We start from the raw sequence: 24,837 nt of genomic DNA on the forward strand, positions 1-24,837 counted from the left end.
AACTCGGGCCTGCACACCAAAGCCATCTTTGTTACACTCTAACTTTAGTCATCAAGAGCCTCCTACAAATAGCAGCACAAGGAGCTTGAAGCATAGGGAACCCACCTCTTCAACATGTGCTTTGCCACACATTAACAGGAGCTCGGTGATATGATTGTTTCTCTTTCAGGCCAAGACACCCTGACTCTGAACTCATTGAATTGGCACAAGCTGTTTCCCAGTAAAAAGATTCCCCTACCTCTCAGGGACAGATCTCTCCATGAAATAAAGCAATGACACAGCAGCCCAGATGATGAGGGAGGAAAGGACCAAAGCAGGAAGTGTCATCAGAATCTCAACTGGCCAAGGCCTGGGGAGTATACACCTCCCAGAGTTTGAGTAAAAGGAGCAGAGGGACTGTGTGCCTCTGAATCTAACCTCACGCTTCAGGGCACTCTTGTTGCTGCCAGTTTTATCCTGGCAAGAAATTTGTTCTTATGTAATGAGTGCTACAAAGCCTTTTTCTCTTAAGTCTCCCCACTTTCCTCCCTACATAGGGGTGGCAGGAGTCACACCTAGTGGGTGGGTGTTATGTGCCACAGGCAATTTTTACACAGAGAGGATGGAAGGTAGGCTCCTCCACACACCCTAGACAAATACGATTTCATGGCAATCAAAGCCTGCCTCAGTGGGAAACGTACTGTACAACATGCTGGTGATACTCCTTCAAAAAAATTTTTTTGGTTGTTTTTATTTTTTTCTTTAAAGTCCATTGATCATCACAAAAACCCAGGAAATGCAACTAAGGAGAAAACAAATGTCCAACTGAGATCTAAGAACCCAGAGCTACGGAGGAGACGTGGCACTGGATGCAGGATGTGCAGGAGTGGGTAGAAGGGTGGTCCCCACAGGGCAGCTGGCCATGGGAGACACGGGGAGATGAGGCTGCTGGCCGGGCCTGGCAGTTATGTTAACCGCTGCACGATGACGGCATTGAGCAGGTTGGCTTCCTTCAGCGTCTGGTTCTCGTCAGCCAGCTCTTTGTTCGGGAAGGTAGTCATGAGGACAAAGCTGGTGGCAGCCATGGCCGGCCGGGCGTCTACGATGAAGAGTCGGATGTCGCTGATCCTGGTGGAGTGGGGAGGCGGGTGAGTGGTGTTCTCTGCTGCCTGCTGCCCATTCCCAGCCCTCGCCCCCAGGCTAGAGGGAGGCCACATCACATCCCCAGGTCCCTTCCTCCGCCCCATCCTCCACAGAGTGGCCAAAATGCTCATTTGGAAACACATGAGCTCATGTCACTCTTCTAAAATCCTTCAGAATTGCTCCCATCTTCCTTGTTATAAACACCAACCTCCTGACTGTAGTCCCAAGTCCCGCCTAATTACACACCAGCCTCCTTCCCCCATTCTCCTATGTCCCCTCTTCAGTTCTTCATCATGCTGTGCTCTCTGTTCACATCTGGTCCCTCTTCCCAGGGGCTTCTCTGCCTGATTCCTCTTCTATGATCCTCAATACACTTGCTCCACACTAACCTCATATGAAGCCTGTTAACACTCAAGGCAAGCCATTCCCTGGGCCCCACGTGGGTCCTGGTTTATATGGCCTATGACTGATGAAATTTAGACACTGCTATTCTAGAGAAAAAAAGAGTTGTTTTGCCAGATATCTTGACTGGCAGCAGTCCTCTCCCGCTAATCCCTTCATCACTCTGTGCCTCGGCTTCCCCATCTTTAAGTTGCGGAGGCAGTTTGTTTCAGCCCAGATGAGCTGAGATAGAACAGGTATTCTAGAATTCTCCAAGTCTGGATTTCAGAGACCTTCATAGCCTAGAGGTTGTCAGAGGCCTCCTGGGGGTCGAGAGGTAGAAGAGTGGTCTGAGTGAGTGGGATGCCGCATTTTGTCCCCTCCCCGCTCCATCAACCACAGCAGTTCAGATTTCATCTGTCCTACTCTTGGGCTTTTGCATCAAACTTCCTATGAACAAACAGTTCGGAACAAATCCATCTGAGGAATCTGTAACCCACACGAGGGAGAGGGAGCAGTCACTGGCTACACTTAATGGAAGAGTGGGGACCAAACCAAAGGCTTCAGACGTCCACAGCTTCCTACTCCCCACTGCCTCCTCTGGAGAGAGCCTGGAGAGTCTGCTGGTGTTTAGGGGGAAGAACTGCTCCCTCTACTCACTTATCTGTGGGAATTTCTGGGACTCTCTTAGAATAAGCCAGGCCGCATAATGCAAGGTACCTGTGGCTGTGGTTAAACTTCTGCACCAGCCTCCCACCATCAGCAAGCCGTATCTGGATGTTTGTGGTAGGCTGTGACTCATCGATTGAGATGGAAGAGCTGGCTTTGGCTTCATTTTCTGCCTGCTGTGCTGGAGAGCTGGTATTCAATACCTGGGGGGCAGTGCTGAGGAGAGAGGATCGCATCAAGACATGAACAGAAACAAAGCCCCAGCAGGAGTGGAATCCTGTCAAGGATTTTTACTGAGCATTTGCTATGTCTGGTGCTGTTTGCTGCTACTGACATAAGGAGTGACAAGACAGAATCCCTGCTCTGATGGAAGTTAGAGGTCCAGCAGAATTCACCTCAACCCCCAGGTTACTGCCAGCTCCCTCACTCCTGGAGTTGGGGAAGTTACCAACCCCTTCTTCCCTGATGTCCACAACTGAACAGGAGCTTGAAGGGAAGAAAGCAGTATGCAAGAAAGCCTGGGCTGGAAGAGACTGGGACCTGACGCTGGAGGACTCAACAGACCAGGATGAGTTTTAGCCCCAGTAAGAGGCTAAGGGCAGAATGGGAAGGGGGTACTCCCACGTCTGCAACTAAGATGGGTGTCACACAGCCTGGCAGGTGACTGCTGGGATGTAAAGGACAAGTCCAGATTCTTGTTCTCTGATGGAATTCTCAGGCCTACCTGCCCTAGTGCAGCCTCACTCATGTGGGTATCTCGTACTCATTGGTCAACTATCAGGAGACAGTTCAGATTTCTGGAAAGCCAACCAAGTGCCTGGCACCACAGAGATTAATTATATAATATGAACAGGACATGGTGCCTGCTGCGGTGTGGAGAGCTCAGATCTTGGAATGAGATGGGCCAGGGTTTGAATTCACCCACTAGCTATGGTAGTGTTGGGCTACTTATTTAAGCTCTGAGTTTCAACAAGAGTAGTAACGAGATTCTTTAACAAGGACTATTGTGAGAATTAAAAGGGTGTTATATTCAGGGAGGTGGACAAACACAAAATGCATACAAATTCCCAATTCTCCACAACTGTGTGGAGGCGTTATCCTTTTTCTCTTAGCAGATGCCCTGGCCTAGACCTTTGCAGAGAACAGAGGCCATTAGATGAGAATCCCCTTGCGTTCCCCCAAAGCCTCTAATTAGATCAGTTCCTCCACCTCACTTCTTCCTCTGAACCTAAAAGGGGTCTTCTTAGCAAATCCAACTGAAAGTGCTTTCCTAAGTGTGTTCCCTGGGACCTGAGTCCCTTGAGTTATCTATAGGAAGGTTCTGGAAATGTCACATATTATACCAACAGTGTCAGAGCCACTAACATATTAAAGGTCTTGAGAGGTCATAAAGAAACAGCCTGCAATGCAGGAGACAAGGGTTCCATCCCTGGATTGGGAAGATCCTCTGGAGAAGGGAACTGCAACTCACTCCAGTATTCTTGCCTGGGAAATCCCAGGGACGGAGGAGCCTAGCAGGCTACAGTCTATGGGGTCACAAAGAGTCAGACACAACTGAGCGACGAACACTTCACTTCATCCTAAGTCTCCTTAAAATATCTTAATTTTTTGAAACGTATTGTCCTGTACACACAATACAGTTAAGACAGTCCAAAAGCAGAAGCATTTTCAGTTAATATCATGAAGCCAGACAAACTCAAACTGCAAGGTGTTCTGAGTCCTTCCTTAAAACTACTGGTGGGTGAAAGAAGGGTACCATGTTTTGGAGGGCAATGTGAAGATCTTTTGAGCTCCCTGTTGTACTACTTCCAGTACAACATCAGGGGTATATAAAGATTTAATTAGATAACCACTGTAATGTTCATAATACTGATAATCACGTAAGTACTTAATAGCAGGCACCAGTTAAGTTATGGCACAAACGGAGGATAGAAAATTATGTTAGCATTAAAAAAAATATTGTAGAAATGCATTTACTGATCTGGAACGATAGCCAGACTACATTGACTAGGCAAAACAGTAGAGCAGAGAACATTTGTTTGTACACACACACCCTCAGATACTAAGTGGATATATCTGGCTGTTAGGTTTAAGAATAGCTTTTACTCTTTATCTGTATTTTCTATTTTAAAAGATAAACACACTTTATTTTCCATAATATATGGGAAAAAAAATTAAGTGGTGCTCCACAAAGCCTACCACAACTGACAGGGAAGTCATAGATGGATCACTCTGAGAACAGCTGTCCCAGACTAGCCCACAGGCCCCAATGTGGGAGATGAAACAGTGAGAGCAGGGTGACTTCAGTATTTTGGTCCTAGTAAATCGCAGTCTATTATCTCTAATAGAGCTATGACCCTTGCTCCTGACGAGGCACGAATGGCCAGCAGGGAGGCAGGGGATTTGAGGAGAGGGCCAGTCAGAATCGCAGAGAGCACGGCTGTTGGCAGACCACACTCTGATTCCTGAACCTGACGGTGAGGTGAGCAAGGGCAGCACCGAGCTCAAAAGCTGCCAGAGCTAGGTCAGAAATAGGGTCACGCTGTGCAGAAGTGTGGGAAGGAGTGCCAATCAGAAGACCAGGCTCTAGTCCTGGTGGTACCGCAGGGAGCACCTAAGGGTAGCCCTTAGAGTCCAGGAGCCTCAGCTTTCCCTCTGGGAAGGACGGGCTGTACTGTGTGTCACCATGCTGAAAGCCTCTTGTGTGCACGGATCCCTCAGAAGAATACTGACCAAGTGACCCCATGCACAGCCAAAGCTGAGTGGGTCCCTGAGAAAAGGCTGCCTGTCTGTGGGTTCGTCAAGGATCTGGTGTGAGAGCTCTGCAGATCAGAGGTAACAGGAACTATCAACCAATCAGATCCTGTTAATATGAGGGGTTTGAATGCAAGACAGAGATAATGGCAGAGGACACAAGGCAAAACAGTCACAGGCAATGACAAAAGAAGTGTCAGGAAGCGTTTAGCAGAGAAGTAAAAATAAGAGCTCCCCTAACACTGGAGCAGCAGCCTGCACAGGGGCAACAATGTCCTTGAGCTTCCCTGGATCCCAAACGATGCTGCGGCAGGCTGGCTGGATTCCTTAAGCCTTCTGAATCCCCACCTCAAGTGACCTGAATACGTGTGTCTGCTTCAGCCTTAGAGCCATCGAGGCGGTGCTCTCTGCCCTGAGCATCCTAGATGACCGAGTCCAAGCAGCGACATGTCACCTTCACTGACCACTGTGGGACAAGGCTCTACGTGCTCCTCCCACTAGCAGTCAGGAGATAAGGACCCTTACTAGCCCCTTTAGGCTGAGAAAACTGAGGCTGTACAGTCGAAGGGTAAATGGCTAGAAAGCAGAGATTTAGACTTAGGGTTGTTAACTCCAAAGCCTATGTTCTCATACTTTTCCTCCCATAAAGATACAATCTGAAGTACTTGGTAATAAACAGTAAAGAGCTGCATCAAGTGAGCTGTGCACAGGGTCTGCGGGGCCCCGAAGGAGTGACCCACACAGTTCCACCAGACCCGTGCTGCTCCTTACCTGCCCAGTTTCTGACCCTCGCCAGTGAAGGCTTTGAAGGCTCCCTTGGGCTTCACGAAGTCCTCATCCCGATGGTCCTCCATGTCCAAGTTCACCTGCCCACCGTGAGCTAACCTCCTCAGCTCTGCTGGCACCTCTCTGTGGGAGAAAAGGCAGTGCTAGGGCCCACACAGAGCAGGATGGGAATGACAGTGATGGGTACAAAAGGAGGAGCAACTTCTCATCTCCAACTGATGGGCCTCCATGGGGAGCTGACTGCTCTAGCAGCTATCTATCTGCCTCCCCCTTCTCTCATGCCTACTAGAGTCATATCTGGTGACTTGGCTCCGACCTAGGCCCAAAGTGGAAAAGTAGATACCCAAGGTTTTAGAAGCAAATCTGTGAATCTGTTTCTCAATTGTGCTAAATCTACTTAAAAATTTAAATTTCTTAAATAATAAACATTTAAATTGGTTTCTTCTTTCCCATCTGCCATCTCACTCACTGATATGGAACCTGAAGAAGGGTTTTCCTGCTCACCCTCTGCGAATAGACTCCAGAAACTGGGCATTGGATGGGTCTTGGTAGCTTCTGAGTTCACCATTGTCCAGGCTGAATCCAGTCTTCCAGAGCTTCAACACTACATGAACCTATGACAACAGGAGGTAAGCAGTCCATACATTGTCAGGAACCTGGCAAGCACACCAGTGTGAACCTGCAAATTAGCGAGTTTTTTACTATTTTACTGTGTCATTACTAAAACACACAGACAGACAAACATATATACTCATGCACAAGGAGAACAATCAACAACCAATGAAATAAGTATTAACCTAAAATAAGAAGGTGATATGGCACGAGTTAAGAGAATAGGCTTTGATTTAATCAGACCAGGATCTGCATCTTGATCTTGCCACTCACTAACTAAGTGGCACTGAGCACATGACTCAACTGATTGAAGCTATAGCTTCCTTATCTGTAGGGTTGCCAGCGTGCTTGGCACACAGCTCGTGCTCAACTACATTAGCATGGCAAATTTTACATGGACTATTTTGCAGTCATTAAAAATGATATCTACAAAATTTGTTAACTCCCTGTACATAGCCACAGGAAAGGGTCTAGAGGGCTAAAGAACAACATATTAGCAGCTGCTGCCTCATATTAGCAGCTGGTAGACAGAATTTTTATTTCCTTCTTGCTTGACTTTGCTTTGGAAAAAACCCAAAATGATTAAAAATAAAAACATTATGGAGACTAATGTTCACAAGGTCATATGAAAACAATTATGGCACTGAAAAAGAATATATACAGCTGAGTCACTTTGCTATTCAGAAGAAATTAACACAACACTAAATCGATAAGATAAAAAATGTTTATGGCATAAACTTCAAAATTGACTCATAGCATTATTACACTTAGTAGAGAAGGTGGGACCTCCTATGCACAGGGGAAAAAGGACTGAATAACAATAAGAAAAAGTTTTAAAAGTATGTTTCAAGCCTCCCTGGCGGGGGTCTAAAGACCAAGATCTTTAGCCTTGTCCACACCACCAGAGAACCCTGGAATCACTATCCCTCTGCCTGAGACTCATGGAACGCTCAGAAAACTCCTTTATTTGTCCATTCACTCTGCCCACCCCAACTTATCCAGCTCCCCCTGCCACCATCCAGCCAGATGAGAGCTGTCTGTGATTCTCAGGTAAGCCTTTTCATTCATGGATGACACAGCAAATGTGCTGCCTCTTCCCTTTCAGAGGCTGCTGATTCATGGGATTAACTTCTCCCCCAAAGTGATTAAACAGTCCACGAGCTTCCCTACAGAAGATGGATGCAAAAAACCAAACCAAAACAAAACAAAAAAGAAGATGGATGCACACTCACATCTTGGCCGGAATGCCGCCTCCTTTCTCCTGCCACATAGGCAGACTCTTCCTCTGGTGCCGCTCCAAGGCGGTAGCCACCGCCTGCAAATGGCTATAAAAGACAAGTTCACAAACACCTAAGGAGTGGGCCAACAGTGATCAGGTTATTTAGACAAAATGTTATTTCAAGATTATTAACTAGGAGGTGTGCCTTCTCTGAGTAGCAAACTCAGAGCTACAGGGTCAGGATTGGGGTAAAAACTGGAAAGGTGTGGCTGGAGAGAGTGCTTCTTGGCTAAAGGGAATGGCTGCTACTAAGATCTAGTTAATCACGACCATGCTGGAATCTCGGTGCAGGATAACACCAGATACTTTTTTGATTTTCACAAAGAAAGCAGAAATTCAGATTTTATGTAAAACAGATGGCTACTGATTTAATTAAAATAAAAAAATAAAGCAAGACATTAAATCAAGTTGATCAGGCCAAACAAAACAATTGGCAGAACCTGATTTAGACCACAGGTTTGAAAACTTTACCCCAAATCCTGATTTCATGTTAAAAGGTAAGAGAAACTGCACTGCTCTTCTGCACAAGAGGAAGTGAGCAAATGAAAAACAAAACCAAATTCAGTCACTAACTATTGGGTGATGAAGGCCTCCTTTCCCCTACTCTGGAACCTCAGTTCTATGGGCACAGACATCAACCCCCTATGCTCACTCTTGGTTTACTGGTCTCTCCAGGGCTCTTGGTCACTCGTTCCACAGCTACAGCTCCATGCTCCTTGGCACCTTTAAAGAGATCGTCCACCAGCTCGTTGGGACTTCTCTTCCTGGGAGGGCCAACAATCTGCTGTCCACTTCTCTCTGAGCCCCCAGCATAAAACCTGCACAGAAAATACACATCTAACACCAAATACGCTTAGAAAACATAACCGAGCATGTGCCGGGCTTTGGGCTTAGGAGCTGGGCACAATGAGGCAAAGGGTACCGATGCTCATTTTTATGGAACTTACTGTCTAGGGGGAGACACATGTAAAGAGGCAGGCAGGCATACTGCAGTGTGAGCCACAAAAAACGTAAGGAAGGGGTCTCTGGGAATACAGAATCGAGGAGAACAGTCAAGGGTTCCCAGAAGGGTGTTTTCTGGGCTAAACCTTGAGGATGATGAGTTTATCAGGTAAAGAAACCAGAAAAGGGCATTCCAGGCATGCACAACAGCACATTAGCTCTGGGAATTAAAACACCAACACTATTCCAGGAGATGATCACTATGTTCAGTGAGAAGCAGCTACCACTAGAAGCTCCGGATTAATGGTGGCAGTCGCATGGTTAGTACAAGCAATAAGGTTCCACTGTTGGCTCTGTCACTGAGTGATCTGGGCAAGCCAGTGCACTGAGCTATACCTCACTTTCCTTCTTTGAAATGGAAGGGAAGAACCACATGCCCTACCTACCTGTTCCTTAAGTCAGGGCCGTGAGGTTCAAATCAGCGGATGTATGCAAAAGAACAAGCACAGAGTAATGTACACATGTAAGGTGGTTTGATACCGCACCGAGAGCTCACCCAAGCCTCACTTCACCTTGCAATTCTTGTGACACACACCAGGAGGATGATGAGAGCGGGTACTGGAGGTGGTCAGCGAAGCCCAAATATAAGCCCCAAGATACCCATATCTGCTTTGTAATGGGCCAAGCAAAGCTTGAGATTAAGTTAGCACTTTAGTTTTTTAACCTGGGTTTGAAAATCTGCAGTCATGTAGCTTTGGCTGGCTGCTTCCTTCTCACTCCTATTCACAGCTAAGTCAACAGCACATCTCAGTGGGGAGAACCGAGAATCTATAAAAATTAGCCTCAGCCTTCCATTTCTTGACATTACCCAGGGAATGGAGGCAAAACCCTAGGCCTTGGCATGAACAAGAGGACCAGTGTCATGAGGTCTGAAATGCTGAGGGACCAAAGAGGCAACTCTGGATGTGAAGTAAAAGGTCACTGTCTGGAGGATGTGACCAGACGGGAGAACTAGGAAGAGGTTGTTTAGGAGTTGGGCATTCACTTACGTGATGACACTGTCTTTCAGGGGGCATTAAAACACTGAAATTAACATTTATTCCTGAACTTTGAGTATATTTAAATAGAATGCTGAGGTAAGGCAAAAGTCACTACATGGATGAAAACAAAGAATAGAACATATGTAATTTCTGAGCTCACTTCCCAAAGACTGACCACAATGAGGTAACTGCATTTCCATAATGGTTATTACACAATGTTCCTAAGGAATGTTTGACAGATCCAGGCAGATTCCATGGAGAACCAAAACCTGTAAAATGAGGCCGCAGCCAGTTCATCCTTGTTCATTCCAGGTAAAGTTCTGTAAGGTCCTTATTATGAGATTTCAAAGCCCTGGCTTATGAACTAGGAACCTATGATCAAATGCCTTAAAAATATTCATGGCCTTGACCCGGTATTTTCATTTCTAGAAACTAATATAACCTGATACACAGAGATGTTCACAGCACTGATATCTACAGTGGTAAAAAAACTGAAAATGATCTAAACATCAAACATTCCATATCATGGACTATTATTATAGTCAATGAAAACACTTTTCAAGAATTTTAATGACATAAAGAAATATGTAGCATTATATATCAAGGTGTAGCATTAACTCTACAAAAGCAAGAAATAAACTTATCTGACCTTCATCATGTAAAATACAGTATCAACAGGCTACCTTTATACACAGAACCAAGACTTAGTAGAAATATGCCAAGATATTAACTGTAGTAACCAAAGGGTGGGTATTATATTTTTTTTCATTATGCTACATTTTCCAAAATGGACACCAGTTTTATTATAACATTCCTAAACGTTAAAATCAAGCCAACAAAAAACAGTACTCTGTATAACAAGGGAATATACATTTGTAAGCCCATTTTCCTGTTTATTATGTAATATATTGCTTTTTCAATTAAGGAAAAACTGGAAGGAAATACACCAAAAGTATTGATACCTGGCTACCTCTGGGTTGTGATACTATGAATGGCTTTTTTCCTTATAGATTTATTTCCTTTTCCCTAATATTCTTCAATAAATACATATTATTTTAAAAATTAAAAACAACTAAAAACAAACCTCAAATGAAAAAAAAAATGGTAAAAAGACAGGGATCACTTCTAAGCTACAGGGAGTAGAAAACTGTTCCTAGTATGTGTGTGACTAGCCCACAACTAATGGTTAATGATGAGCATGTTTATCCTTCTAGGCCCTTCCAGGTAATTATCATAGAATTTCATGTGGACTGTGCCCCCAACAAAGACTCACCTCTGACCCTCCTCTTCCTCCTCGTCCTCATCTTGGTCATGAATGAGGTCTCTGAAGGATGTCACCCTATTATCGCTGGAGACACAGAAAGGAGCAAATTGATCTCAGTTCAGTTCAGTTCAGTCGCTCAGTCATGTCCGACTCTTTGCGACCCCATGAATCGCAGCACGCCAGGCCTCCCTGTCCATCACCAACTCCCGGAGTTCACTCAGACTCACGTCCATAGAGTCAGTGATGCCATCCAGCCATCTCATCCTCGGTCGTCCCCTTCTCCTCCTGCCCCCAATCCCTCCCAGCATCAGAGTCTTTTCCAATGAGTCAACTCTTCGCATGAGGTGGCCAAAGTACTGGAGTTTCAGCTTTAGCATCATTCCTTCCAAAGAAATCCCAGGGCTGATCTCCTTCAGAATGGACTGGTTGGATCTCCTTGCAGTCCAAGGGACTCTCAAGAGTCTTCTCCAACACCACAGTTCAAAAGCATCAATTCTTCAGTGCTCAGCCTTCTTCACAGTCCAACTCTCACATCCATACATGACCACTGGAAAAACCATAGCCTTGACTAGACGGACCTTAGTCGGCAAAGTAATGTCTCTGCTTTTAAATATGCTATGTAGGTTAATCATAACTTTCCTTCCAAGGAGTAAGCGTCTTTTAATTTCATGGCTGCAGTCACCATCTGCAGTGATTTTCACGGGGAGTTAAAAAAAGGTAACCTCCATCGTCAACTGCTAAAAGTTGAGGACACTGAGGTTTAGGTTTTTTGGTGGGGCAGGAAGAGGATCTAGGTAGAAGAGGGTTATCTCTCTTATGTTTATATGCTAAACAATGTGATATTTATTTATTCAAGGTCACCCAGGACTAAGAATAAATAGTAAGTGTATCAAGAAGTAAAGTGGAATCCAATTTAAGCTCTCCTAGGGGAGAGGAGGGAACGGGATAGGGACTGAACTACTTTAAAAACATACTACCGGATAGTGATTTTCATCATATAATTTTTAAATTGGGGGGATGCCTGTGTGTCAGGCACTGAACTGGATGCTAGGTCTATAAAATTATCAGGCACAGTTCTTACCCTTTAGTTGCTGACAGGTTAGTGGCACTCTGGCCTGGAAACCATCCATTAAATACTGTGCAATAGGGGGTGTGACAAAGGAAAGCACATGGGACGTGAGAGCAGAGTCTTTTGTTCTAGGTAGCTTCGCAGAGAAACGCGGCATTTGGACCTAGTGCTGATGAACGAGAGGCCCATCAGTCACCTGGATGATGGATGGTGGTGATGGTGGGGAAAGGGGCCAGCAGGGCATTATAGGAAAGCGGTACAGGCACACACAGAAACCAGCAACAGCAACACATTACAGGACAAATCAAGGAACAGAAATGACACAAATACGTGCATGAAGAGGCCCCTGTCTGCTTCTGCTGTAGGTTAGTCGAGTACAGGGTGCGGTGGAGAGGGCCCACTAAACACGTTATGAGAAAGGTTAACCCCCTCCTCTGATGCTGTCTTACACTGCCACTTTTTTCCTAGCTTAGATTTGTCCTCAAGGAACAATCTTAGTTTTTCAAGGATCATGAGACACACAATTTATAAAAACATTTTCTGTATTTCTTATGGGGAAAAAAGTTGTTTCTCTTTAATACGAGGGGAAGGGGGTAATAGCAATTTAGTGAGGCTAAGAAGGAGTTGTTTACTCCCATTCAGTCTTGAAGAAAGATTTATTTCAGGGAGACAATCAGAGGATAGAATACCCTCTGAGGCTCTACCAACCAGACATACGAGGACAAACAGCAAATGGTGTAGCAAATACATTCCTGCCTGAGTGAGCTGAGAGCAACCTCCTGGGCATTCCTTCATGCTCTACACAATATGGTCTAAAAGGGTGCAAGTGATTAAGATCTGTACTAGTGCCTTAAAAGCCTGCTGTTTAGTCACCAAGTCGTGTCCGACTCTTTTGTGATCCCCTGGACTATAGCCCGCCAGGCTTCTCTGTCCATGGGATTTCCCAGAAAAGGATACTGGGGTGAGTTGCCATTTCCTTCTCCAGGGCATCTTCCCAATCGAGGGATCGAACCCACGTCTCCTGCATTGGCAGGCGGATTCTTTATCACTGAACCACCTGGGAAAGCTAATTCCACTCATTATTCTTCCCAACGGATTTTTCTACAGATGCTCAGCTTATCATCTATGGGAAAAAAAAAATTCTCTATCTCTCCATTGTTAAACACCTTCAAATACACATGTGTACAGGGAAAAGACCCTGATGCTGGGTAAGACTGAAGGTAGAAGGAGAAGAGGGTGACAGAGAATGAGATGGTTGGATGGCATCAAGGCACATGAACTTGGGCAAACTCTTGGAGAAGGTAAGGGACAGAGGTGTGCTGCAGTCCATGGGGTCACAAAGAGTTGACACAACTTGGTGACTGAACACCACCACCAGCATCAGCTTGAGCAAACCACTTGCTCTGGCTATAGGTCTCTTTCCCCAAAAGTTCTCGATCCCAGCTTAGCTTCCAATTCTGGGATCTTGGGCATGCTACTGAAATTCTCCAAGTCTTCATTTTCTCATGTGAAAATGGAAACAACCAGCACCAACCTTGCGGGCTTGCTGTGAACAGCCGGGGTGCTGGCAGACAGTGTGGCACATTTCAAGTGCTGCTCCTGAGCAGCAGTTATCAAACCGTTGGTCCTTGAACTGGGAGCATCAGCATTTACCCTCGAAATTCAGACAGATGCAAATCATTCACCCTTACCCTAGACCTCCTCAATCAGAAACCATAAAAGGAGTATCTAGTAATCTGGTTTTAGGAGTCCTCCAAGTAATTCTGATACATGCTCAAGTCTGAGGACCACTGTTCTGGAGTAATGTTCTGAGAGTTACCTTAACAGTACAGATGTCCTACGGACATCACCAATTTAAGGATACTGGGTCTTATATCTTCCACAAATTGGCAAAATGTCTCAGAAATTTCAACTTTTCAGGATCAGAACTCTATCTCCCAGGCACCCTGAAGCGGCACAAAGGTGCTCTGTCAGATAACATTTTCTGCAGTGACAGAAATGCTGTATCTGTACTGTCCAATATGGAAGCCACTAGTCACATGGGACTATTGAACATTTAAAATTCAGTAATTGAGCATGAAAATAGCTGAATGTTTGTTTTATTTAATTTTAATTAATTTAAACAGCTACCTGAGGCTAGAGACTACCATATCAGACAATACAGTTTTAGAGAATCAGACAACGGTGGTCCCTAGCATTTTAAGAAAATACAGTTTTACTGAATGAAAGAAGAAAAAAAAGGAAGAAATAACAGCATTCCTCTTACTCAACCCTGTGCTAGGTACAAGGGTGGGAGATATTGCACAGGAAAGTAGTTAGCAGAAGCAGAAGTTTTGGACTTAGATGAGTTTGGGTTTGAATTTGCTGTAAGGGCAAATGTGTTACTCATATTAAGACTCAGCATCCAGACCTGTGAAATGGTCAGCACCCTACCTACTTCCACAGTGGTTACTGAGGTGTAAGAAGATAATGTATGAAAGAGTATCTGGCAGAGCCAGACAGATGGTGGGTGCTTCTGAAATACTAGCCCTTCCACCTCTAGGAACTTACAATTTATTCAGGGAGAAAATATTCTGGTAATCCTCAGAAGAATTCAAGACAACATAGGAGAGATGTCATTGAGTAGTATGCAGATATGGGTTGTGGATGGAGTTTGTGCTGCCTCTGGGTTTGGGGATTACATACTTAGTAGAGAAGGTGGGGAGGGAGCTAAACATGAAAGGACACAAAGGATTTGCATAGGTGGAAAGGAAGCAAGAGACTAGGCATGTCGAGTCAGATGAGAGGCTCAAACAAAAGCAGAAGAACCAAAAACTAAGGCAGAACTGAGACACCAAACAAATCAGTTTGGTTGAAATAAAGATTTAAGAAAGGAGGAAAAGGGAGATACGATGAGGATGGCAGGTTCACTGCAAACTCCTGAGGATGCTGAATGTCCACAGGGAGAGGCAGTACATCATTCTGGCTGAGAGCTGAATGCTGGAAGCGGAAACAGATCTGCTTTTAAATCCTTGTTTGACTAGCTGTGTGATCTTGGGAAGAAGCCCAGCTTCAGTGTTTTCATCTGTGAAATGGGAAAAATAACAGTAGCCACCTCACAGGGTTGTAGTAAAGCATTAAAAAGATGTACATGTAAAAGCTTAACCCAGTGCCTGGCAGCTGGTAAGCGCTCAATAAATGATAACTGTTATTAATGAGGAGTTCAGACTTTCTCCTGTAGCTACGGTTAACCTTTTTATGTCCCACAGCCCTCTGAGTATCTGATAAAAAGCTACGAATATTTCTGCCTGAAAAGGTTCAACATATATACAAGTTATTATGTACAATTTCAGGTAATTTATGGACCTTCTGACATCCATTTCATAGATCCCTCCTAGGAGGTTAGCCTCCACATTAGGAGCTTACTAACTGAGTGCCGTGCAGGGAGGCAGTGACAACGTGAAAGAGTATGAGAAGATGACAGTCGGGGGCAGGGAGAGCTCAGCAGCAGGCTAAGTGTCCTGCAACAGTCAGGTCAAAGGGGAAAGGCAGGCCCCACACAGAGTTCCTCTTGGGTGCTAACACACGCCTGCCTTCTCCTGAGAATGCAGTCAGCATCTACCATCTGCACAAGGACAAGGACGTAACACATGGTGTGTTCCCGCTCCCTTTTCCTTGGTTTCACCTAAGCCCAGTACCAAGTCTGAGGCTTAATCAAAGCAAAGTAAGACCTTTAGAACTGCTTGTGTGTGCAAGTCTTTTACTTCTCTTGGTCTTAATGATAAACTCTATTCCCTTGGTTCTTTAACTCTTCTTAACATATGAACTTGTGAAACGAGACAGGGAACAAATAAAAGAATGGGGAAGGTGAGAATGGATGCTAATAATAGTAATACTAAAATGACAGTAATAGCAGTTAACATGTTCCATGTTGTATTAACTCATTTATTTGCCCATGTGAATAGGCACTACTATCCTTCCTATTTGACAAGTAATGAAACTGAGGGACTGGCGAAGTTGAGTAACCTGCTCAAGGTCACAAAACTCTCAAGTGAGCTGGGATTTGAAGGTGGGCGGTCAGGCTTCCGGCCTAGGCTCTAACATGAATGTGGGTGGTGAAGCTCCAAGCCCAGGCTCTAACATAAAGGTGGGTGATCAGGCTCCCAGCCTAGGCTTTAACATGAAGGTGGGTGGTCAGGCTCCTAGCCTAGGCTCTAACATGAAGGCGGACGGTCAGGCTTCTAGCCTAGGCTTTAACATGAAGGTGGGAGGTCAGGCTCCAAGCCCAGGTTCTAACAAGAAGGTGGGTGGTCAGGCTCCTAGCCTAGGCTCTAACATGAAGGTGGGTGATCAGGCTCTTAGCCTAGGCTCTAGTATGAAGGTGGGCAGTTAGGCTTCAAGCCCAGGGTCTAATAAACCACCGTCTGGATTAGACTTTGGGTCTACCAGAGAAGACAGGTATGAACATGTGACTGACATCACAAGCTAGGTTTCAATTTCTTCTCCTCTCTATTTCTGTGCCAACACCCAACAGTAATCTGGTGTGCCTGTGAAAGACACTGCAGGAAATTAGTTGTCTCTATGAGCAGCTGCAGATGAGCCCTTACCCTACCAACCAGGTCCCAGGCAGTAACATCCTGATGTGTCATCAATGACACCTCACAGGTTAGCATCTATGAACAACTGAAAGATGTCCTGCCTGTTACCTCCTTCCTCTGGAAATAGAGGAGAAGTGAAGGAAACAATGACAGCTGGGATTAGTGTTCCTTCTTAAAAGAGGGGAAATCTAATTTAAATCTCAGATGTCCTCAGAGAGAAACACAATTTATCACTTCACATCAGCAAAGAAACCCTATTATATGTGTTCTGGAGTTGAATGCAAACTCAAACTAATTGAGGACATACACCAGAGTAGAAAAGGCTTCAGCAGAGAAAGGAGATGTCGTTCACACACCTTTAAAGGAAGAGGCCCAGCCTGTCTCACGAAGTCCTGCAATAATTACTGCAATCTGCAGATCACAGTAGTGATCTGCTCTAAGAATCTTGGAGTCAGGGTGGCCAGGACAGGGGATGCAAATGAGATCACAAAGGTTAACACTGTTTCACAAGGTCTCCCTAATCAATTTGGGAAAGAGCGGGTTAACAGGTTTAGTTTTTCTAAGTCTTTTTAATAGGGTAATAGGCATCCTAAAATATTTAAAGAGCCTTTTTAAAGTCATCTGGCCTAATCTTTTACATCTACAGCCTCCCTGAAAGGAAGCACTTCAGCTTCAACTTAAAAACTTTCAGAGATGGAGAAGCCACTCCTCACATTTAATAAATAAGAGACCTCCCCCCAAACATTTAAATAGTTGGTTCTGTGGTTTCCTCCAGGACTGGATCATAAAGCACATTCAGTTAAGAATCCCCCATCTCCACACAAAAGGAATATCTTGCAAGAAACTACTACCCACCAGTCAGTCTTTCTCCCTCAAACCCACTGGTCCAGGTCCCCAGGCCTGAACCCTCTGTCAAGTCAGGAAATAGTCCGCCACTGCTGGAAGCACACCAATGTAGCAATAACTGAAGCTGGCCCTTACCTGGGGGCTGTGCCTCTGGACACTGAACTGGGGGTTGCCTGTGAAATGGTCACAAGGTCTTCGTCCCCTCCATCCTCATAAAAGCTTGCTAGGGCGATCTGAAACAGACAGGCAGTAACACGGGATCCTTAAACAGGCCTTCATCTAACGTATTCCCTTTGAACACAAAGGAGCAAAGACACAAAAATACGGCCCACGCTGATAAGGCAGTCTGTATCTGGTGAGCCACAGAAAATAAGAGCAAAAGATTAGTGGCCCAACTATTTGTTTTCATATCACCTGAAACAAATTCCACCTACTAAAGGAAAAAGAAGGCAAAAAGGAAAGCTGGGATGGAGACACTGCTCAATGTAACTTTATGAGGAAATGTGATCTAGTAGAAGCAGTGTACATTTATTGAACACTATTTATGTGCCGTGTTGTTCTGAGTGCAACTCTATCTGTGCTAACTTATTTAATCCTTACAGAACCCTATGGAGTTAGTGCTATCTTCATCTCATCTTATAGCTGACAGAGAAGCGGTGGGAAGAAAACTGTTTGAGGTTACACAGTTGGTAGAGTGGAGCCAGGATTGATCCCAGGCACTCAGGCCCTTGCTCTCAGCTCTCAGGTGACAGCCAGAAGTTGGAAACTGTGAGGTCACTACACATGACTACCCTTACTTTTTCTCTGAGGCTGTTTCATAGTCTGTGCAAAGGGGACACCCATCTCATCAACCTTGCAAAATGGATGAGAGGATCCATTAACATTTATGCACGGTCATGTCTTAGCTCTATACGTACAGAAAGAATATGGACCTCTTTTAGTCATTTGTGACTGGATGTTTCATGCATGCACTCAATGCATAGGTATTTACTAATCACTGCTTCCCTGGTGGATCAGACAATAAAGAATCTGCCTGCATTGCAGGAGACCCGGGTTCAATCCCTGGGTAGGGAAGATCCCTTGGAGAACGGAATGGCTATCCACGCCAGTATTCTTGCCTGGAGAATCTCATGGACTGAGGAGCCTGGCGGGCTATCGGCTACAGTCCATGGGATCGCAGAGTCGGACAGAACTGATCGACTGACACTTACTCTGCACAATGAAGTAAGAGCGCAATGAGGTCTACAGAGATGACAAGACAAGGCTCCTGTCCTCAAGGTCACCACACTGCAAGAGACAGGGAGCTGCTGTGGGACACAACCAGCCTGTAGGAAGCAGCGTGCCTTTACAGGACACACTTCAGCAAGCCAGCCAGGATGCACTGTGCTACGGGACATGCACTGAACTGGCACCAAGGGGGGTCTATGTCCAAGTCGTGGGCAAGTCACATCACATACGTGAGCGTGTTTCCACACTAACAGCGTGAGGAGACTGAGACTGATGACCTGCCAACTGTAACACTGGGAGCTTCTAGGTCTTTCACGTAGAAGCTGCACTTTGCATTTTCACCCAGCACAGGGGCTTTACACCATATGCCTATACAGTTGTGATGCTTTACCTAACTTTATGCTTTCGTGAAGCATGTAAATAGTGAAGTCAGCAGACCCAGTTCACATCCTAATCCCTGGGTGACTTTGGGCCTATCACTTGCCTTCTGAGCTTCCAATTCATCAATTTCGTCAAATGAAGAAGTTTTCTTCACTTCACAGTGTGGTGAGGATAAACCAAATCACGTATGTAAAGTGCCAGGGCACGTGGTGGCAGAGCTTAATAGAGCTTGGGCTCTGGTATCAGACAGAACTGAGTTCTAATGCCATTTCTTCCACCTGGTAGTTAGTGAGGCCTTCAGCAAATTACTTAACTTCCCTAAACCTCAGCTTCAAAGTGCAATGCTTAAATAACTTAAGATACATAAAGCTCATAGTTCAGTTCAGTTCAGTTCAGTCGCTCAGTCGTGTCCGACTCTTTGCGACCCCATGAATTGCAGATAACTTAAGATACATAAAGCTCATGGTAGGCACTCAATAAATATTAATCATTATCATCCATCGAAGATGTAGGTTGGCCAAAAACATGTATGCAATTCTTTCTACAATTAATCACTGAGTGAGTGCCTATTACATGTCAGGTGTTGTTCTAGACACAGAGGATTCAACAGTTTACCAAAATCCCTGCCTGGTGTAGTTTATCTTAATCTCTTCTCAATCAATAAGTATTTTACGTATGTCTAATACCTGCCAGTGAATTACAGTATAACCTCCAAGAAGACTCCCATTTTACAGAGAAGTTACTCAATAAAGATGAACAGGATCCAACTCTGCGTCACAACCCAGTTTCTCCCAGCATGTAGGTACGAGGGGGCGTGTGACTGGGGCTGCGGAAATCGAAATGAACGAGCACCTCGTGCCCGCGCCGCCCCGCTCCACTCGGGAGCTGGTCAGTCCGGCCGGGGCTGCAGCCGAGACTTGGTGCGGCAGCCACGCCCCCAGGGTCCCCGTCTCCACGCGGGCTGCGGCAGTGCCCAAAGGCTCGCCTACCCGAGAGCCAGGCAGAAAGGGAAAGGAGGCCCGATAGACCAGGTCAGTCCAGGCCTGGGCTGGCCTGCGTTTCCCCTCGCCCAGGACGAGCTGGCGACGCGTGGCAAGCGGCCCCAGGACCCTGAGGCCTGGGTCGGGCCGCAGCCCGGCGGGATGACTGTGCGCTTCGGCCGCCGAGGGCTTGAGGCACCAGGTGTCTGCTCCCCATAGTATCCTACCTGCCCGACGCGGCCCCCCTCCCGGCGCTACCTGCAGGTCCCAGCCGGCCGACTCCAGGAAGAAGCGGGCCCGATCCTCCTCGGCGCCCGTCACCGCCACGAACTCCCTCAAAGCGTCCTGCCGCTCCGCCGCCATCTTCGCCCGGTGCGCCGCCCAAACTGCCCCGGGTATCACTGCACAGCCTCAGCCCCGCCGCGGCGTTCCGCCCTCCCGTTGACCAGGTCCAGCCGAGAGGAGCCCGCCCGCAGGCCCCGCCCCATACAGTGCCTAACGCAAAACCTTCCGTGCGGGAAACGCCGCCGCTCTGCGCCCTCTGGCGGCCGCAGCCCGGACCCTCAGTCTAACGGCGGGGGAGGGAGGGCGGGGAGGAGGGGAGGATGAGAGGCGGCGCGGGTCCTCCACTGTGTACCTGTGGAATGAAAGATCCCCAGAGGATTCAGTTTCACATTATTCATTGAGTCGTCTCCTCATTTCATTAATATATTCTTTCGTTCATTCACTTGTTCAACTGAGTGGAACCAAGGGCCTGATGTTCTTTCAGTTCAGTTCAGTTGCTCAGTCGTATCCGACTCTGCGACCCCAGGGACCTGCAGCCCGCCAGGCTTCCCTGACCATCACCAACTCCCGGATCCTACTCAAGCTCATGTCCATCCCATCGGTGATGCCATCCAACCATCCCATCCTCTGTCATCCTCGTCTCCTCCTGCCTTCAATCTTTTCCAGTGAGTGGGTTCTTCACCTCAGGTGGCCAAAGGATTGGAGTTTCAGCTTCCGCGTCAGTCCTTCCAATGAGCATTCAGGACTGATTTCCTTTAGGATTGACTGGTTTGTTCTCCTTGCAGTCCAAGGTACTCTCAAGAAACTTCTCCAACACCACAGTTCAAAAGCATCAATTCTTCAGCACTCAACTTTTTTATAGTTCAACTCTCACATCCATGAATGACTACTGGAAAAACCATAGCTTTGACTAGAAGGACCTTTGTTGGTAGAGTAATGTGTCTGCTTTTTAATAAGCTGTCTAGGTTGGTCATAGCTTTTCTTCCAAGGAGTAAGCGTCTTTTCATTTCATGGCTGCAGTCACCATCTGCAGTGATTTTGGAGCCCCAAAGAATAAAGTCTGTCACTGTTTCCATTGTTTCCCCATCTATTTGCCATGAAGTGATGGGACAGGATGCCATGATGTTCGTTTTATGAACGTTGAGCTTTAAGCCAACTTTTTCACTCTCCTCTTTCACTTTCAACAAGAGGCTCTTTAGTTCTTCACTTTCTGCCATGAGGGTGGTGTCATCTGCATATCCAAGGTTATTGATATTTCTCCTGGCCATCTTGATTCCAGCTTGTGTTTCCTCCAGCCCAGCATGATGTACTCTGCATATAAGTTAAATAAGCAGGGTGACAATATACAGCCTTGACATACTCCTTTCCTGACTTGGAACCAGTCTGTTATTCTGTGTCCAGTTCTAACTGTTGCTTCTTGACCTGCATACAGATTTCTCAGGAGGCAGGTCAGGTGGTCTGGTATTTCCATTTGTTTAAGAAATTTCCACAGTTTGTTGTGATCCACACAGTCAAAGGCTTTGGTATAGTCAATAAAGCAGAAATAGATGCTTTTCTGGAACTTTCTTGCTTTTTCGATGATCCATTGGATGTTGGCAATTTGATCTCTGATTCCTCTGCCTTTTCTAAATCCAGCTTGAACATCTGGAAGTTCATGGTCCATGTATTCCTGAAGCCTGGCTTGGAAATTCTCCCAGCCAGTTTTGAGCATTACTTTTCTAGTGTGTGAGATGAGTGTGATTGTGCAGTAGTTTGAGCATTCTTTGGCATTGCCTTTCTTTGGGATTGGAATGAAAACTGACCTTTTCCAGTCCTGTGGCCACTGCTGAGTTTTCCAAATTGGCTGGCATATTGAGTGCAACTCTTTCACAGCATTGTCTTTTAGGATTTGAAATAGCTCAACTGGAATTCCATCGCCTCCACTAGCTTTGTTCGTAGTGATGCTTCCTAAGGCCCACTTGACTTTGCATTCCAGGATGTCTGGCTCTAGGTGAGTGATCACACCATTGTGGTTATCTGGGTCATGAAGATCTTTTTTGTATAGTTCTTCTGTGTATTCTTGCCCACTCTTCATGCTCTTACAGGGTTAGGCATTAGTAGGGAGCAAGACAAAGCCCCTGCCTTCTTGTTCTGAAGGAGGGAATGGCTACCCACTCCAGTATTCTTGCCTGGAGAATTCCATGGACAGAGGAGCCTGGCGGCCTACAATCCATGGGGTCGCAAAGAGTCAGACAAGACTGAGCTAATATCACCCTTGTTGTTCACGTTGTGAGAGCCTTGAACAAGGCACTCTCTCCCAACCCTTCCGTGGCTCCCCATGTCAATCTGTGTTAAAAAATAAAAAAAAAGTCTGAGGGCCTGGAAGGCCCCTGTGAGGTGCAGCAGCTAGCTCCCCATCTCATTTCCTAGGCATCTTAGCAGCTTCCTCTGCTCTGGGCACACTGCCTTTCTTGCTGTTCCTTGAAGGTGCCAGACAGGTATTTGCATCAGAGCCTTTGTGCTCCCTTTGCCTGGAACACCCTTCCCTCGTGGCTTCCTTGCTTTCTTCAGCCTCTGCTCCAAGGGGACCTTTTCAGACACAGTCCTGTCACAGAGGTCCTCAGCTGCTTTGTCCTCTTTCCTCTTGCCACCCTCCCTGGGATGCTCTTCTCTTCCTCCTCCCCTGGTCACTCTTTTACTTATTTATTTAGGCTGTGCTGGATCTTCGTCACTGTGCGGGCTTTTCTCTAGTTTTGGGAGCAGGGGCTACTCTCTGGTTGCAGAGTGCAGGCTTCTCATTGTGGTGGCTTTTGTTGCAGAGCATGGGCTCTGGGGTGCACAGGCTTCAGTACTCGTGCCACATGGGCTCAGTAGCTGCGGTTCCCCGACTCTAGAGCACAGGCTCAGTAGTTGTGGTGCACGGGCTTAGTTGCCCCAAAGCGTGTGGTATCTTCCTGGACCAGGGATTGAACCTGTGTCTCCTGCATTGGCAGCCCGATTCTTTACCACTGAGCCATCCACTGGGCTTCCCAGGTGGCACTAGTGGTAAAGAACCCACCTGCCAATGCAGGAGACATGAGAAACACAGGTTCGATCCCTGGGAAGATCCCCTGGAGGAGGAAATGGCAACCCACTCCAGTATTCTTGCCTGGAGAATCCTATGGACAGAGGAGCCTGGCGGGCTACAGTCCATAGGGTTGCAAGGAGTTGGACACGACTGAAGCAACTCAGCATGCAGGAGCCATCCGCTGATCTGCTCTTGTTCATCCTTCTAGTTTCAGCTTAGGTATCCCCTCCTCAAGGATACTTTTCTACGTTCCTAGGCTCCATCAGACAGTTGCCAGTGAATGTCCTCTGGCAGCATGTTAAGTGTCTGTCTTCTCCAAGGGCCACAATCCTTGTGAACAGCAGGAGCTGTGACTGTTTCCAACACAGTATGGCTTTAGAACACATGTGTGGTGTTAAAACCCAGCTGTTACTGCTTGTGTAATCTTGGGCAGATTATCTCTCTAAATTTCAGTTTCCTGATGTGTAAAGTGGAACTCCTCATGGTTTCTACCTCAGAGGTATGAGAATTCAATGTGAACTGCTGAGAGCAATGTTTGATGCTTAGTGAAAGTGAAAGTCGCTCAGTCATGTCTGGCTCTTCGCGACCCCATGGGCTATACAGTCCATGGAATTCTCCAGGTCAGAATACTTGAGTGGGTAGACTTTCCCTTCTCCACGGGATCTTCCCAACTCAGGGATCAAACCCAGGTCTCCCATATTGCAGGCAGATTCTTTACCAGCTGAGCCACAAGGGAAGCCCGATGCTTAGTGAGTCCTCAGCAAATGTTAGCTCTCATTTTATCTTCTGTGATCTGCAGTCACTAGCATTAAACAGCTGCTTATGGACTGTTGAATTAGTGAAGGAGTGAGTAAATGAAACCTCAAGCATCTGCATATCCAGGTGAGAAATGCAGGGATGAAAATCTGAGCACAAGGATGCAGGGCATATACCAGACTCCCGAGGAGGGTTGAACAGACTGTGGGATATGACCTAATTTCAATAAAGAAAACTTTTCATTTTCCATAAAACAGATGCCGTGTGGCTATAAGAAGTGGCAACCTTGAGACCCACAAACACATTCTGGAGGTGTGGGGCTGTAGAGTGACTGCCTTTTAGTGTTAATCATGGTTGTGGGCTTGGTCTTGAAGAGACACCAGTGAGCAGTAGTTTAAAGTGAGATCTTAGTTCTCTGCCCAAGAATTGGATCTGAGTAGCCTGGGCTTCCCTGGTGGCTCAGAGGGTAAAGCATCTACCTACAATGCAGGAGACCTGGGTTCGAAAGATCCCGTGGAGAAGGCGCTGGCACCCCACTCCAGTACTCTTGCCTGGAAAATCCCATGGACGGAGAAGCCTGGTAGGCTACAGTCCATGGAGTCGCAAAAAGTCGGACACGACTGAGCGACTTCACTTCAGCCTGGATTAAAATTAGAAATCCTAGCTGCTAGACCACCAAGGGCTAGAGGCTGGAAGCAAAGTTGCCCTGGTATTTGCCTGTTTGAAAAATGAATTTCTCAAGGAGGCAAAAACTGTAAAAGCAGGTACAAAGTTTATTATTGGAGACATGGCACAAGCACAAGTGGGAGAGCACACAAAGA

The 24,837-nt window shown here is 46.2% G+C and overlaps 1 protein-coding gene across 2 annotated transcripts; it reads right to left on the minus strand.

The window, feature by feature from the left end:
- Positions 1 to 692: 692 nt before the first annotated feature.
- NSFL1C (NSFL1 cofactor) lies at positions 693 to 20,401 on the minus strand. Of its 2 annotated transcripts, XM_040247658.1 has the most exons (10): positions 20,188 to 20,401; positions 17,477 to 17,574; positions 10,859 to 10,933; positions 8,992 to 8,997; positions 8,256 to 8,421; positions 7,557 to 7,649; positions 6,217 to 6,326; positions 5,698 to 5,835; positions 2,224 to 2,388; positions 693 to 1,107 (listed from the first exon to the last, which is right to left on the minus strand). In XM_040247658.1, exons 1-10 carry the CDS (start codon positions 20,290 to 20,292, stop codon positions 945 to 947), a joined length of 1,119 nt encoding a protein of 372 aa, XP_040103592.1. In that variant the 5' UTR covers positions 20,293 to 20,401; the 3' UTR covers positions 693 to 944. The 2 variants fall into 2 exon arrangements, with proteins under 2 accessions (XP_040103592.1, XP_040103593.1); XM_040247659.1 differs by lacking the exon at positions 8,992 to 8,997.
- Positions 20,402 to 24,837: the final 4,436 nt, after the last annotated feature.

Source organism: Oryx dammah, unplaced genomic scaffold (assembly GCF_014754425.2).
Source record: "Oryx dammah isolate SB20612 unplaced genomic scaffold, SCBI_Odam_1.1 HiC_scaffold_10, whole genome shotgun sequence".
NCBI lineage: Eukaryota > Metazoa > Chordata > Mammalia > Artiodactyla > Bovidae > Oryx > Oryx dammah.

Bases quoted from the DNA above. Each gene is read 5' to 3' on its own strand.
- NSFL1C (XM_040247658.1), bottom strand. From the start codon at position 20,292: ATGGCGGCGGAGCGGCAGGACGCTTTGAGGGAGTTCGTGGCGGTGACG. The intron at 2,389-5,697 runs GTAAGGAGCAGC...CTCTCTCCTCAG, and splicing joins GAGGGTCAGAAACTGGGCAG to CACTGCCCCCCAGGTATTGA. The intron at 1,108-2,223 runs GTACCTTGCATT...CCACTCCACCAG, and splicing joins AAGTTTAACCACAGCCACAG to GATCAGCGACATCCGACTCT.